General features: G+C 38.2%; 1 protein-coding gene across 5 annotated transcripts in view; it reads left to right on the top strand.

The window, feature by feature from the left end:
• Positions 1-135: 135 nt before the first annotated feature.
• Positions 136-14,267, top strand: part of CEP290 (centrosomal protein 290) — a 114,470-nt gene continuing 100,338 nt past the window's right edge. For 4 of the 5 annotated variants that reach the window (XM_084876938.1, XM_084876934.1, XM_084876936.1 and 1 more), the window contains exons 1-7: positions 136-374; positions 897-1,026; positions 1,196-1,273; positions 2,594-2,663; positions 3,343-3,389; positions 6,727-6,870; positions 13,789-13,842. In XM_084876938.1, coding sequence (XP_084733064.1) covers positions 925-1,026; positions 1,196-1,273; positions 2,594-2,663; positions 3,343-3,389; positions 6,727-6,870; positions 13,789-13,842 — 495 coding nt within the window. In that variant the 5' untranslated portion in view covers positions 136-374; positions 897-924. The remainder of the gene's footprint in view (positions 375-896; positions 1,027-1,195; positions 1,274-2,593; positions 2,664-3,342; positions 3,390-6,726; positions 6,871-13,788; positions 13,843-14,267) is intronic. The other variant, XM_084876935.1, reaches the window with a different exon arrangement.

The following is a 14,267-nucleotide window of genomic DNA, read 5'->3' on the forward strand; positions in this document are numbered from 1 at the left end:
GAAGAACTGCACCCTGGGATTTGGAGTCCTAACTCTAAGCCTTCTCCGGGTCCTTAAACGCGGAGTCCTGGGAACCCGCTGGGGAACCTAACCGTAAAGCCGCACCCACGGTCGTGAAATGTAGGCTCCTTTCGCATCCGGGACCTTATGCCAGCCTATGGCTGGGTGGAGAATGGTGTCGCCTAGCAGCCGCCGCCGCTATTGCTTGCTGGGAACCAGTTGGCGGGATCCAGCGTCCGCCTGGAACCGCGCTGGGGAGCACAGTTGCGGGGCGCGGCTGGGTGGATGCGGTAGTAGATGAGAAACCTCCGCTGGCTGCCGGGCGTGCTGGGTGGATCCTGGTGAACGGGAGCAGCGAATCTCTTCCCACGCAGGTTCTTTAAGCCTCGGGGCCCGTGTGCAATAGCCCAGCTTCCCCGCTCCTTAGTCTTTGCTGCGAAATCCATCTGCGTTCTTGCTTCAGCCCTGTTTACTCCGACCCTGATGCACTCATTTCAGTCGTTTGTTTATGCACTACTCCCCCCCCTCCCCAGCCCCCCTCAGTGCCTGCTCCTCCGAATCAGAGGTCAGCTTCAGCCTTCCAAGCACCCCCGCGCTTGGCACCATTAGATGTTCGCGCGCCTTGGTGGTAGAGAGCTTGGAGAAGGTTCCTCAAAATCTTTGTTCTGACCTAAATTAGTTTTAGCAAGAGAGCTGTCATAGTTTATTTAGCCGGTACAATAATGGATGGAATGTTTTGCTCACATATTTGTTGCACAATTAAGGAGCCATAGCATAGCTCGTGGCTAACACCAGACAAAGTTATAATAACGTAACCTATAAAAATTGTAAATTACTGTAAAAAACAGTAATGCTATTTACTTTGAAGATGCTAATATCCACCTGTTTCGTTTCAGAAGATAAAGCATCGCTAAAGAATTCAAGATGCCACCTAGTATCAACTGGAAAGAAATAATAAAAGTTGACCCAGATGACCTGCCTCGTCAAGAAAAATTGGCAGATAATTTATTGGTTTCTTTATCAAAGGTGCTTAATTGACAAACATATGTTTATATTTATATGTATAATACATAGATATAAACACATGACAATGCTGAATCTAAGTTGTCCGTGAAGTCATGAGTGGTTTAACTGGAAGAATTTTTATATTTTGCTTAAGGGTTATAAAATAGCTGCTTTTCTGTTTACTTCTTAGGTGGAAGTAAATGAGCTAAAAAGTGAAAGTCAAGAAAACGTGATACACCTTTTCAGAATTACTCAGTCACTAATGAAGGTTTGTATGTAGTGGGTTTTACAAACAGTTTTGACTATTAGAAAAATTTAATGATCTGTTTTTAAATAAGTTAATCTTTGTGAAAGTACTTTGTAATATCTAATATATTTTATTGATTTTTTACAGAGAGGAAGGGAGAGAGATAGAGAGCTAGAAACATTGATGAGAGAGAAACATCGACCAGCTGCCTCCTGCACACCCCCCAACCGGGGATGTGCCCGCAACCAATGTACATGCCCCCGACCGGAATCGAACCTGGGACCTTTCAGTCCGCAGACCGACGCTCTACCACTGAGCCAAACCGGCTTCGGCAGTAATATCTAAATCACCACTAAAAAATGAGATATTATCACATGTGACTGAGAATTTTAGTGTGTAAAACATTGCTAGTTTTTGCTAAAGTTCCTAAAAGAATATGTAGGGATTAATAGAATAGGTATGATTAAAAATAACATAGGGAGGTCCTCTGTTAGTTATATTAGCAAAATCTTGAGATAGAAATGAAAAATGCAGATGACTGCTATAGGGATTTGTTAGAAGGGGAAGAGAGTTAAGGTCAAAGGCTGATGTTGTTTTAGGCAAGTGGAAGGCAGTGGGAAAATGTTGAGATTCTAGAGCTGAGGCTACCATAAATAAAAACTGGGAATTGAAAACGTGTATATTTTTTACGTTTGAGGAGACAAGTGCAAAAAGTTTATAGCAGCTTACAGAGGAAACATATGGTGGGTATCTGTATAGTTTGACAGCCTTGCTATTTTATATTGTCAGCAGTGAGGACTCATTAAAGGATTTTGAGCCACAATTGATAGATACAAAAATATGCATTAGGAAGGCTAACATGGATATGCTTATAGGACAAATTGAAGGACATAACATAAGGAAGGAGATTAAACATGAAATTATGACTCTGGGGAAGGGGGTATGTAAGGGAGGGGGGCAATGTTAAAATATCTACACAGATAATAATTTAATAAAAAAATAAAAAATAAACATGAAATTATGGACTAGAATAATGACAGAATTAAAAAAAAATAGGAAAAGAGAAAAAAGATATTGGAAACTATTACAAAAGGAAACATTAGCAATATTTGATATAAGATTTGAGAGAAAGAGGAAACAGATGTTTTAAACTGTTAAGAATCTATAGTCTTAAGAAGGAAATCATGTATTATTCATGTAACAAATATTTATTGAATATCTCTGTGTGACAGGCACTGCAGCTACTAAATATTGGGAGAGCAAATAAAATTCTCATTTTCAGTTCTTACATTCTCATTTAAAGGCATACTAATATTACCTTTTTTTTTTTTTAATATTTAGATGAAAGCTCAAGAAGCAGAGCTAGCTTTGGAAGAAATTGATAAAGCTGGAGAAGAACAAGCAAAAGTTGGTAAATACCTTGATAAAAGTTTATGATGTTAAAGAGATTAGCCAAAGAACATCGGTGAAAATTCCATGGACACAGGCAACAGTGTGGTGAAGACCAGAGGGAGGTGGGGTTGGGCACTGTGTGGAGTTGGGCAAAGGGAGGGAAAATAGGAGACGTCTGTAATAGCGTCAACAATAATTTTTAGGAAGTTTGTGTTGTTAGATAGTGGATTCCATTTATTCACTGAGCAATAGAGAATTAGCTTTAGTATAGCCTATAAAATTTGTATATTCTATTTTGAAAGATCACTCCTGTCGAAACCGGGTTGGCTCAGTGAATAGAGTGTCAGCCTGCTGACTGAAGGGTCTCAGGTTCGATTCCAGTCAAGGGCATGTAACTTGGTTGCAGGCATATCTCCAGTTGGTGGTGTGCAGAAGGCAGCTGATCACTGTTTCTCTCTCATCGATGTTTCTAACTCTATCTCTCTCCCTTCCTCTCTATAAAAAATCAATAAAATATATTAAAAAAAAGAAAGATCATTCCTACTTTATGGATCTGGTATAGAATAGTATTTTTCCTCTTACATAACAACCATATACAAATCATAATGGAATTTTTACAATGATTTAATTTTATTGAAATTTATTTAAAAGCTTGATAAATCTGGCCAATTGGAACATTTCTCTCATTTTTTTAACAGAAAATAAATTTCAAACTGAATTAATGAGATTGGAAAATGAACTGGAGGTAAGTCCTTTTGTATTTTCTAGGATATAATTGCCGTTAATTTTATTGTTGGAATTATTATTTTAATATTTTTTTATTTGGAAAAATCACAAGAATGATATTATATTCATAATTATTTGTTCAATATTTATTTTACATGCCTATTATGTACCTTCAGTTCTATTAAGAATTGAGCATCTGATTGTGAACAAAATAAAAACATTCAATAATCCTGTAGAGCCTATAGTTTAGAGAGATATACAAAGGATTACTAATAATTGGTAGAGTAAGGCATGTGGAAATTTGAGGAATAGTGACAGAAGATATAATAGAAGAAGCATTTTTTGAGAAAGCCCACCAAGAGTTAAAATAAGAAATTTATTGTTAAAGAGCTTTATATATTGAGATTCCTGAGAATATGGGACAGAATTGGGTTATATTTTAAAAGGAGGAAGGGAGCATGAATGGGTGTATACAGAAGTCTTTAGTTTGTAGGTTTTGTGCCTGGAAATTGAGCAAATGCAGAGAAGGTCATCCGCTGAAATTAAGAGTAGGAGATGTGTGGTCCAGTTTAAGGAAGATAAAGCATGAAATATAGTATAGATTACTAGATCTGGAGTAAGACTATATGAGTTCAAATACTGATTCTTTTATATGTTAACTCAGTGAATTTTGTTTTTTATTTCCTCTTGTATATTCTGCTTGTAGGTTAATACCAACTACTCTCAATAAATATTAAGTAAATTATAAAGTCTGATCCATTCTGTGTTAGTGTTTCGCCCAAGAGTTGCTGTTAGAAGAATAGGGCTATTGGAGATTTTAGTAAGAAAGTGGTTGAAGTGATGATTATGAAATCCTAGCTGAATAGACAAGTAAGTCAAGATTGGAGTGGTGTGAGAGGTTAGGGAGAAGAGCATTCAAGGGATTAAAGGGTCCTGTGAGGTCAAAGGCAGGTATACTGGAAATAAAGCAGAGAGTGTTCCTGCCTGGACAAGATCCTGGTGTGAGTGTAGGAGTGGGAGTTAATAATGAATTCTAGAAGCAAGAAAAAAAAGAAAAAAAAAAGACCAGAATGAAAGTTAATCCTGTATAATAAAAGCCCAGCAACCAAACTGCAGAATGATGGGTTGGTCAACCAGTTGCTATGATGCACACTGACCACCAGAGGGTAGATGCTCAGTGAAGGATGAGCAGTTCTCCCATAGCAGGCAGATCCCCGCATGCTATGCCTCCCATCAGTGCACAAATCCCATACACTGAGCCTCTAGTATAGATATACCGTATTTTTCGGACCATAAGACGCACTTTTTCCCCCCAGAAGTGGGGGGGAAAAGTCCCTGCGTCTTATGGTCCAAATATAGCCTACACATATACTGTAAAAAAAAAGTTTTTTTACTTGCCCGGCTCTGTGTGGTCTCTGTGTGCTTGCCCGGCTCTAAAATGGTTCTAAATGCTGCTGTTTACTTTACAGGGTTGATTACATGTGTTTATGACTGTGATGTTGGGTTTTAATGCACATAAAATATTTTAGGACACTATTTGTTTCAGAATCTTTTTTTCTTCATTTCCCTTCTCTAAAAACTGGTGCGTCTTATGGTCCGGTGCGTCTTATGGTCCGAAAAATACGGTAAATATTGCTTAGAGAGGCTTTTGATGGAAGACTATGACCACGTGCCAACAATTCTCAATGAATTTTGCGAGCAAGTGATTGGGAAGCTGGTAGTTTGCTTCTGTCATGAGTAGGTAGAGATCTGTAGCTGGGTATATTGAGGTTTTGCAGAATAGTGCAGGTATGATAGCCTGGAAGTTGCATAAGTAAATCATTACCTCTTGACCCTGAAATATGTTGATATAATTGAGCATTTTCCAATTGACAAGAGTTTCAAAGGAACTTAGTATTCTAAAAGAGCCAATTGCAACTAAGGCAAGGAGTTGGAAAAGACGTTCAGTAAAAACGACTGAGGATGTAAAATATTACCTTATCAAGAAGAGGATTTTCAATAGCACCATGGAAAATTTTTGAAGCAGGAAAAGAAGGAGAAAAATTTAGTTAAGGTATGGTAACAGAATCTGGTGAAGAGATGAATATGAGACAGATTAGATTTGTGGTTGGTAAACTGCGGCTCTCAAGCCACATGCGGCTCTTTGGGCCCTTGAGTGTGGCTCTTCCACAAAAATACCACAGCCTGAGCGAGTCTATTTTGAAGAAGTGGCATTAGAAGAAGTTCAAGTTTAAAAAATTTGGCTCTCAAAAGAAATTACAATTATTGTACTGTTGATTTTTGGCTCTGTTGACTAATGAGTTTGCTGACCACTGGATTAGATGACCAAAGGATTTGAAGTTTTGGATCATGACCCAAAATAACAGGAATGTGAAGTGAAATGGATTTAGTCTGATGCAAAGATAATTGATTATATTTGATTAAAGATAATCAAAGTCTGGACGGTCCAATACAGTAGCACTAATCACTTGTGGCTATTTACATTTAAATTTATTATAATTAAAATTAAGCATTCAGTTCTGTAGTTGCCTTAGCCACATTTCAAGTGCTCGTTAGCTACATGTGGATAGTGGCTCCTATGCTGGACAGTGCAGAGAACATTCTATTGTAGAAAGTCCTACTGGATAACACCGGTCTAAATAGTCTGGTATAAGAGTAAGGGCAGGTTCAGTCAGAAAAAGACAAGTATCACATTATCTCACTTACATGTGGAATCTGATGAACAAAATAAACTGACGAACAAAATAGATCCAGAGGCATTAAAGCATGAAACAAACTGACAAATTTCAGAGGGAAGGGGGTAGAAGGGTGGAAACAGATTAACCAAAGAATTTATATGCATATACGCATAACCCATGGACAGACAATAGTTTGGTGAAGGGCTGAGGAGGGGGCAGGAGCAGGGTGGAGGGGGCGGTCAATGGGGCAAAAAAGTGACATTTGTAATACTTTGAACAATAAAATTTTAAAAAGAGTAAGGGGAGGTTAACACCAGGGTTCAGTGACTGGGATGAAGGCGCTGGTGGTTTGTAGCCTGGTTTCAGAGTTCTGTTCTTCAGGGGAAACCTAGATCATCATGTTTTCTGTGCCTGGGCAGTTTAGTCTGGCTCAGAAGCTATAACAGAGCCTGAGGAATTCACCGTCAGTTCTTCATAGGTTTGGGTGGCTCAGGAAGAGCTTTAGGGGGTTGTCAACCTATGAACTAAATCTTAAATAAGCTAAATTTTTAAATATGATTCTTAAGGTAATATGACTTTAAATATTATAATACACATTTAAAGTCAAGATAGTGGTTTGTTGTTGATTTATTTTAATCTCTAAATATGGGATTAATTTATACTTTTGGTTTATTTAAGATGGCACAACAGTCTACAGGTGGACGTGACACTCGGTTTTTACGAGATGAAATTCACCAACTTGAAAAGCAATTGGAACAAAAAGATAGAGAATTGGAGGACATGGAAAAGGAGTTGGAGAAAGAGAAGAAAGTTAATGAACAAGTAAGGCACATATTTTCAATGAATCTTGACTGTTTAAGTCACATGTGTCAAACACAAGGCCCGCGGGCCAAATCCAGCCCGCCAGGCCTTGCAATGTGGCCCGCACCGCGCAGTCATCACTGCACTCCGCTGTCAGTTTATGACATTGTCAGTTTATGACTGTTCAGTAAACCATTCGGCCCGCGATTTAGGCTGGATTTTAGATTTTGGCCCCTTCTCTCATTGAGTTTGACACCCCTAGTTTAAGTTATCTAAAAAACACCTGTTTATGCTTTTTATAGTTAATGATGATAACTATCAGTTTTTATGGTTGTATTTTTATGTGCAAATTGGTGTAAACTTACCTCTAAGGTTTTATATTATAACCAGAGGCCTGATGCATGAAAATTCATGCAGGAGTAGGCCTTCCTTCCTCTGGCTGCTGGCACCTGCTTCCCTCCGGCACCCGTGACCCAGGCTTCCCCTCTGGCCCGGCTTTGTCAGGAATGACGTCTAGAATGACGTCTGGAAGATATCAGTCTAATTAGCATATTACACTTTTATTATTATAGATTTGTGTTGTCATCACATCTTCATAATGGGTCAGGTACTTCTAGTTAATATGACTTGGAGATTAATTCTTTATATTTGGAGGTACATTTTTTTTCAGGACTACGATTGTTTATATAAAATTGATTATTTGGTCTGGAAAATAGGTATGAAGAAATGAATAGACATTTAAAAAATTGTTTTTATATCTGCCATAGTTTATTTTGGGAAAAAAAGTATTTTTTAATAATTCCTTTATATTAGTAATAGACTTAGAAATTAATCCTTTAGTAATGTTTTTATAATGATTAATCAGATTTCTGATTTTGAGGTATATTTCACATTATATAATATATAGGGGTTTAAAAAGTTGTGCTGATGCCAGTATTTTGTAAATCAATGCATACTTTATTTATTTTTTCCAATGCATACTTTAAATCATGACATTTCATCTTTTGTATGAGCATAATTTCCTCTTATCTCTTACATTAGTTCTTATAAAATAATTCATGCTGTGTTCTAAATTTTGTTTGAGGAAAAACAGTTTTTTGTAGATAAGTTTGTATTTCCTGTCAGAAAATAACATATTTTACTTTTGGCTCAGCTGTCAGTAAAATTAGTACAGAATTGGATGCCTACCTGTGGTAATTGTTCCATACCTGATGACCAGAAGCTTTTCCTACCTTTGTGTCCTTCAGAAGGTCAATGTTGTATTACATCTTGATAATCTTCTTGCCTCCATTGGTTATATATTTTCAGTAAACAGACTTTTTAGGTGATTTTCTGTTTAAAGAGAATCCATCATAAAATTAACTTGTAAGAAAAAGCATCCCCATTTTTGTTATATCTATTTTACTATATAATTTTGAAGAATCATGCAGGGTAAAAGGTATGGATTGATGCCATCTAAAGGTTAGCATTAAAGGATTAAACGCTTAGATCATTATCTGTTTTGTTGACTCAGTAAAACATAACAGACCTGTGGGTTTTTTAATAATGGTAAAGGATCCAACATTATAGTAATACAGTTGCTTAGGGGGATGTCTGTCTGTGTGGTTTTCTATCTGGCCCATACATTAGTCAACTTCTTACTAATCATAACACACACCCTTAGCTAATCATAACTACCTGTTCATTCAGTCCTTAAACTACTATCTTTATTCATAGGCACACACACAGAAAACATGAATATATGGCCTATGTACTTTGCAGCTGCTAGGTTCCTTAAGATGGAATATGAATTACTCTGACAACTTCTTTTTTGTTCATAACCAGTTATTCAGTTTTACTGAGTACTTACAGCATGCCAGATAATATGCTTAGTACTAGGTATATAGTGGGCAACTAATTGTATTCTGTTGCTCCATGATATTCACTGTCAATAATAATTATAACATAGAGATAATGTAATACTTTAGAGGTATATATGTATATAAGAATATTTGGGGATACTCTGGAGAGTAATATCTAAATTAGTCTTGATAAGAAAATGATCTGTAAATTGAGACCTGAAGTAGGAGTGAGCCTGGTAGAGGGAATGGGATGTACGTAGTGGTTAAGAAAAGCGCATCTGAGTAGAAGATAAAGCACTTGCTAAGATGTAGAATATTTATTTGGCTTGAATATAGATAAAAATAGCTAGTGTAGAGTTTTTACTATGTGCCAGACACTATATATACATTAATTGATTACTCCTCATTTGATATTTATATGAAATAGGTGACATTTCTTCCATGCTATAGATGAGGAAAGCGTGATTGTCCATAGTTACACAACTAATAAGTTATAAAGCCATGATTAGAATCCTAACTTACTCTCAACCAATGCACTATATCCTGTCTTCCAGGTTTTTGTTGTTGTTTTTTTAATTAAAAAAGTGATTTTGGAGAGGAAGGAACTGATATATATATTGAATGGCCAGATTATTATTGTACATTCAGAGATCATTTGAGAGGATCCCTGATTAGATCTGCAGTAATTTGATGCACTCTTGCCCTTCTGTTGTCTTGTACCTGTCTTGCCACTCTCCATTCTGCCCTAACATTGACTAGTCACTGATGGCCACAATTCGCACGTTCAGACCCAGATTTTCAGCTGACAGTCCAGTCTTTAAACATTTTAACAACAGCTGCTCTTGAACATTTAAAGAATTCAGTTGTATTGCTGATACTCTCTCCATGACTCCAAACGCCAACCATCATCCCACGTTCGTAGGCTGTTAAATCGCATTGTTTACCCATATCTTCAGAAAAAAATCACTTCTACTGTTGTGATAAACAACCTGCTTCCCTATTTATAATGGTCTGGCCCTCTAGCAATTTCTCAGTGAAAGTATAGCTAATTTGCCTACAAATATCAGGTAGTGATAATAATCTGGCCACTCAGTGTATATCCTACCTAATAAAGAGGGACTATGCTAATAGACCCTCATGCCATCACAAAGATGGTGGCACCCACAGCCATTAAGGAGGGAATATGCTAATTGACTGTCCCACCCTCAAAGATGGTGGCACCCACACCAATAAGGACAGAATATGCTAATTGACTGCCCCACCCTCAACGATGGCAGCACCCACAGCCAATAAAAAGGGAATATGCTAATTTACTACCACGCCCTGAAAGATGGTGGTGCCCATAGCCACAAGATGGCAGCACCCTGTTCCTTCAGCTCTGCTGGGGCAAGGCTGGGCTCACCCCTAGGCAGGCCCGGCCACTCTGTGTGCTGGCATCCAGAGTCCCCCAGTCCTTCCAGCTGCCCTGGGCCCCCTGAGGTGCAGTAACCAGGGCCAGCTGAGGCTTGCGCTGCTGGCAGTGGCAGCGGCAGAGGTGAGATGGGGGTGTCACCTTCCCCTGATCACTGGGTGGCCTCCCGCCCCTAAAGGCTCCCAGAATCTGTGAGAAGGGGCAGACCGGGCTGAGGGACACCCCCCTCCCCTCCAGTGCATGAATTTTCATGCACCGGACCTCTAATATATATAATTACATATATACGTGATGTGTGTGTATGTGTATGAGTGTGTGTGTGTGTGTGTGTGTGTGTGTGTGTGTGTATACACACACTAAAGGCCCGGTGAACAAAATTCGTGCATTGTGGTGGATGTCCCTCAGCCCAGCCTGCACCCTCTCCAATCTGGGACCCCTCAGGGGATGTCCAACTGCCAGTTTAAGCCCAATCCCTAAACTGGCAGTCGGACATCCCTCTCACAATCTGGGACTGTTGGCTTCTCACAATCTGGGACTGTTGGCTCCCAACTGCTCGCCTGCCTGCCTGCCTGATTGCCCCTAACTTCTTCTGCCCGCCAGCCTAATCACCCCCTAACCACTCCTCTGCCAGCCTGATTAATGCCTAACAGCTCCCCTGCCAGCCCAATTACCTCCAAGTCCTTCCCCTGCTGACCTGGTCGCCTCCAACTGCCCTCCCCTTCAGGCCTGGTCACCCCTAATTGTTCTCCCTTGCTGGCCTGGTTGCCCCTAACTGCCATCCCCTGCAGGTCTGGTTCCCTCCAACTGCCCTCCCTCCCCTGCAGGCCTGATCACCCCCAACTACCCTCCCCTGCTGGCCATCTTGTGGTGGCCTTCTTGTGACCACATATGGGCAGCTATCTTGTAAGAGGATGTAATTTTTGTATTACCTCTTTTAAGGATATATATATATATATATTGAGAGAGAGAGAGAGAGAGAGAGAGAGCGAGAGAGAGCGAGCCATCGGTCCCTAGCAGGGAGTTGAATCTGCAACCTTCTGGTGCACAGGATGACACTCAAACCAACTGAGTCACATTTCCAAGGGTCTGCCCTCCAGTTTTAATATCCATGATCCTCTGGAGAGATAAGCAAAGGCCTATTCCTGAGAAATTTGGTCTTTTTTTGAAAACATCTAATGAAGAATTTTGAACACAGGGATATCATGATCAATTCTATGCTTTTAAGTTTATTTTGTAAAGAATGGATTGATGGTGGTAAAGACTAATTAAGAGACATTTCAGGTAAGTGTTGAAGTAATGACTGAGGAGGGTTAGGGACAGAAATACATTTGAGTGTAGATATGATGAAGGATTGCTTGCTGGTGAGGAGGGAGGAATGGGGAGTCCACCTAATTTTCTGGGTTGGACCACTGGATAGATGGAGTACACAAGAAACACTGGGTAGATGATAAGGATTTGTAGGTTATCAGTTTAGATATTGAAGCCTAGAAATTCTTGTTAGGCAGATCTCTGAGACATAGAAATGTCTAAAGAAGTAGGAGGAGATGCTTCAAGAAACAGCTCAAGGAAGGACAAACATCAAGAGTGTGACACCAAGGGAAAAAGGCCTAGGTAGTGGTATATGCTTTAGCCTTAAGTTCTTGACAGCTCTCTATGTGTTAACACGTTTCAATTCAAAACAGCAAGACATTCTTAGCTCCCATATAATAATAACTAGAGGTCTGATGCATGAAATTTGTGCAGGGGCCTGTGCTCTCTTGCAACCTGGGACCCCCTTGCTCCTAACTGCCCGCCTGTTTACTACTTGCCACTTGTATTACCGCTCCTTAGCGCTGGCTTCTGGCTGAGCAGTGCTCCAGCTGTGGGAGTGCACTGACTACCAAGGGGAGCTCTTGCATTAAGTGTCTACCCCCTGATGGTCACTGAACATCATAGTGACTGGTTGTTCTGGTCATTCTGCCAGAATGGTTGCTGGGCTTTTATTATATAGACTAGAGGCTGGATGCATGAAAATTGTGCAAGAGTATGCCTTCCTTCCCCCGGCTGCCGGTAGTGGCTTCCCTCTGGCCACTGGCAGGCACTTGGGACCCAGGCTTCCCTAGCAACCCTGGCTTCCTCTGGAAGGTCATCTGGAAGGACATCTGGTCTAATTAGCATATTACACTTTTATTATTTTAGATTATTATTATAGATAATAAGAGGTTACTTTTAAGATTTATATAGCACATTGCATTTTATTATAAATTTTCTTTAAATTTTTTTAAATATATTTTATTGATTTTGTATAGAGAGGAAGGGAGAGAGATAGAGAGTTAGAAACATCGATGAGAGAGAGAGTCATCGATCGGCTGCCTCTTGCACACCCCCTACTGGGGATATGCCTGCAACCAAGGTACATGTCTTTGACCGGAATCGAACCCGGGACCCTTCAGTCCCAAGCCGACGCTCTATCCATTGAGCCAAACCGGTCTCGGGAATTTTCTTTAAATTTTAAAACCTGCATATCGTCATAATGATTGTAAGAAAAATAATACTCTTATACTACTATCCATTAGGTTTAGAAGTTAACATTGTGCCACATTCTGTGTGTCTTTATACACAGAGACTTACTTCTCTCTTATTGATAATTGATTTCAGATCTTATGATATCTCCTATTAAATATTGAGATATCATGATTCTTTATACTTAAATATTCAGTATGTTTCACTTGAAAAGTGAAGTTTTTCTAACAAAATTGCTCTATTTATTAGCATAGTACGGAAATATATTTTATTTATTGATTCAATAATGCCCATCATAACCTCCCTGCCCACTATCCAAGGTTCAATCAAGGATCACATATTGTGATTTGTTATGTATTATAGACTTTTAAATGTCTTATAGTTGGCACACATTGTGATTCTGTCTTTTTCTTGAGATAAGGAAGAAAAGCAGAAAAGTGAAAGGTCATAAGAGAGATAGAATTTGACCATAGGTGAAAAAAATCCACAACAATGATAATAATATGTGCCTGTTTAGAGAAAATAAAAAAAAAAAGAGTCACAAATTAAATTGTTTATATGTGAAGAGAACAACACTTCAAAATTTTTTGATATTCCATGCATTGTATATTGTGCTAAGGATTTTATATGCATCATACTTAATTCTATGTCAACATATGAGATGAGAATACTGAATTTCAAAGATGTTTAATGACTTGTTTACACTTTATTAAAAATTGTTGAACAAGGTATATAAACCTAGGTCAGTCTGATTTCACATTTCTTCTTTTTGACCATTATGTTTTATTGCCTTATATTTATAAACAATTTAATGTTCACTGGGAGCAAAGATTATTCTAGCCCTGAAATATTACAACTGTGAAATGATAAAGAGCTTGGACAGAACATTACTCATTATTAGGATATATGGGCAGAGGAAGGTATAATGTTTTTTGCTTTCTGTATCCTTGGATAGAATTTTTTGCTTTTTTGTTTTTATAATTTTTGAACTCAATGTGTTTTATCCTTCCTAATTTTTAGTTTTTAAAAATTTTGTCTTATTATTTATGTCTTGCGTTGACATGTAGTTCTTAGTAATTAAATATTATTTTCTTTATTGGAGAGGATTTAAAATTTAAATGGATTAGATGAAAACGTGGCATATTAAATTAATGCTGAATTTTATTTATTCATTTGCTCTTTTAGCTGGCTCTTCGAAATGAGGAAGCTGAAAATGAAAACAGCAAATTAAGAAGAGAGGTTGGTAAAAAATAAAAATAAAAATTGGTATCTGTGGTGTTTCAACAAAGATACTTTTTTAAAAAGTTTTCATAAATTTATGCTGTAACCGGGACTGGAATCCTCTAAGTAAGTGATGTTTTCACACTGGCTGATTTTATGACGTGACTTTGTGTCTGGGAAATAGAAAAATAATATAGAGGTGAGACCATTAAGTACTACATTCATCTCTCAGGCCTACGTGAATAAATCTTGCTTTCTGTTGTATAAACTATTCTTTGTTAGTTTCCTAACTGAATATATGACTGGATTTCTGTCTTATTTCTCTTAAATTTAAGATTTTTGTTCATGAAATCCTGTCAGTTCTAATTATTATTTGGTTTTTCTGAGCCAAATAATGTTTGTACATTGCTTATCTTGATAAGAATTCTTATCTTTTTAACAGA

This window comes from Pipistrellus hanaki, assembly GCF_964339955.1.
Source record: "Pipistrellus hanaki genome assembly, chromosome: 3".
Taxonomy (NCBI): Eukaryota; Metazoa; Chordata; class Mammalia; order Chiroptera; family Vespertilionidae; genus Pipistrellus; species Pipistrellus hanaki.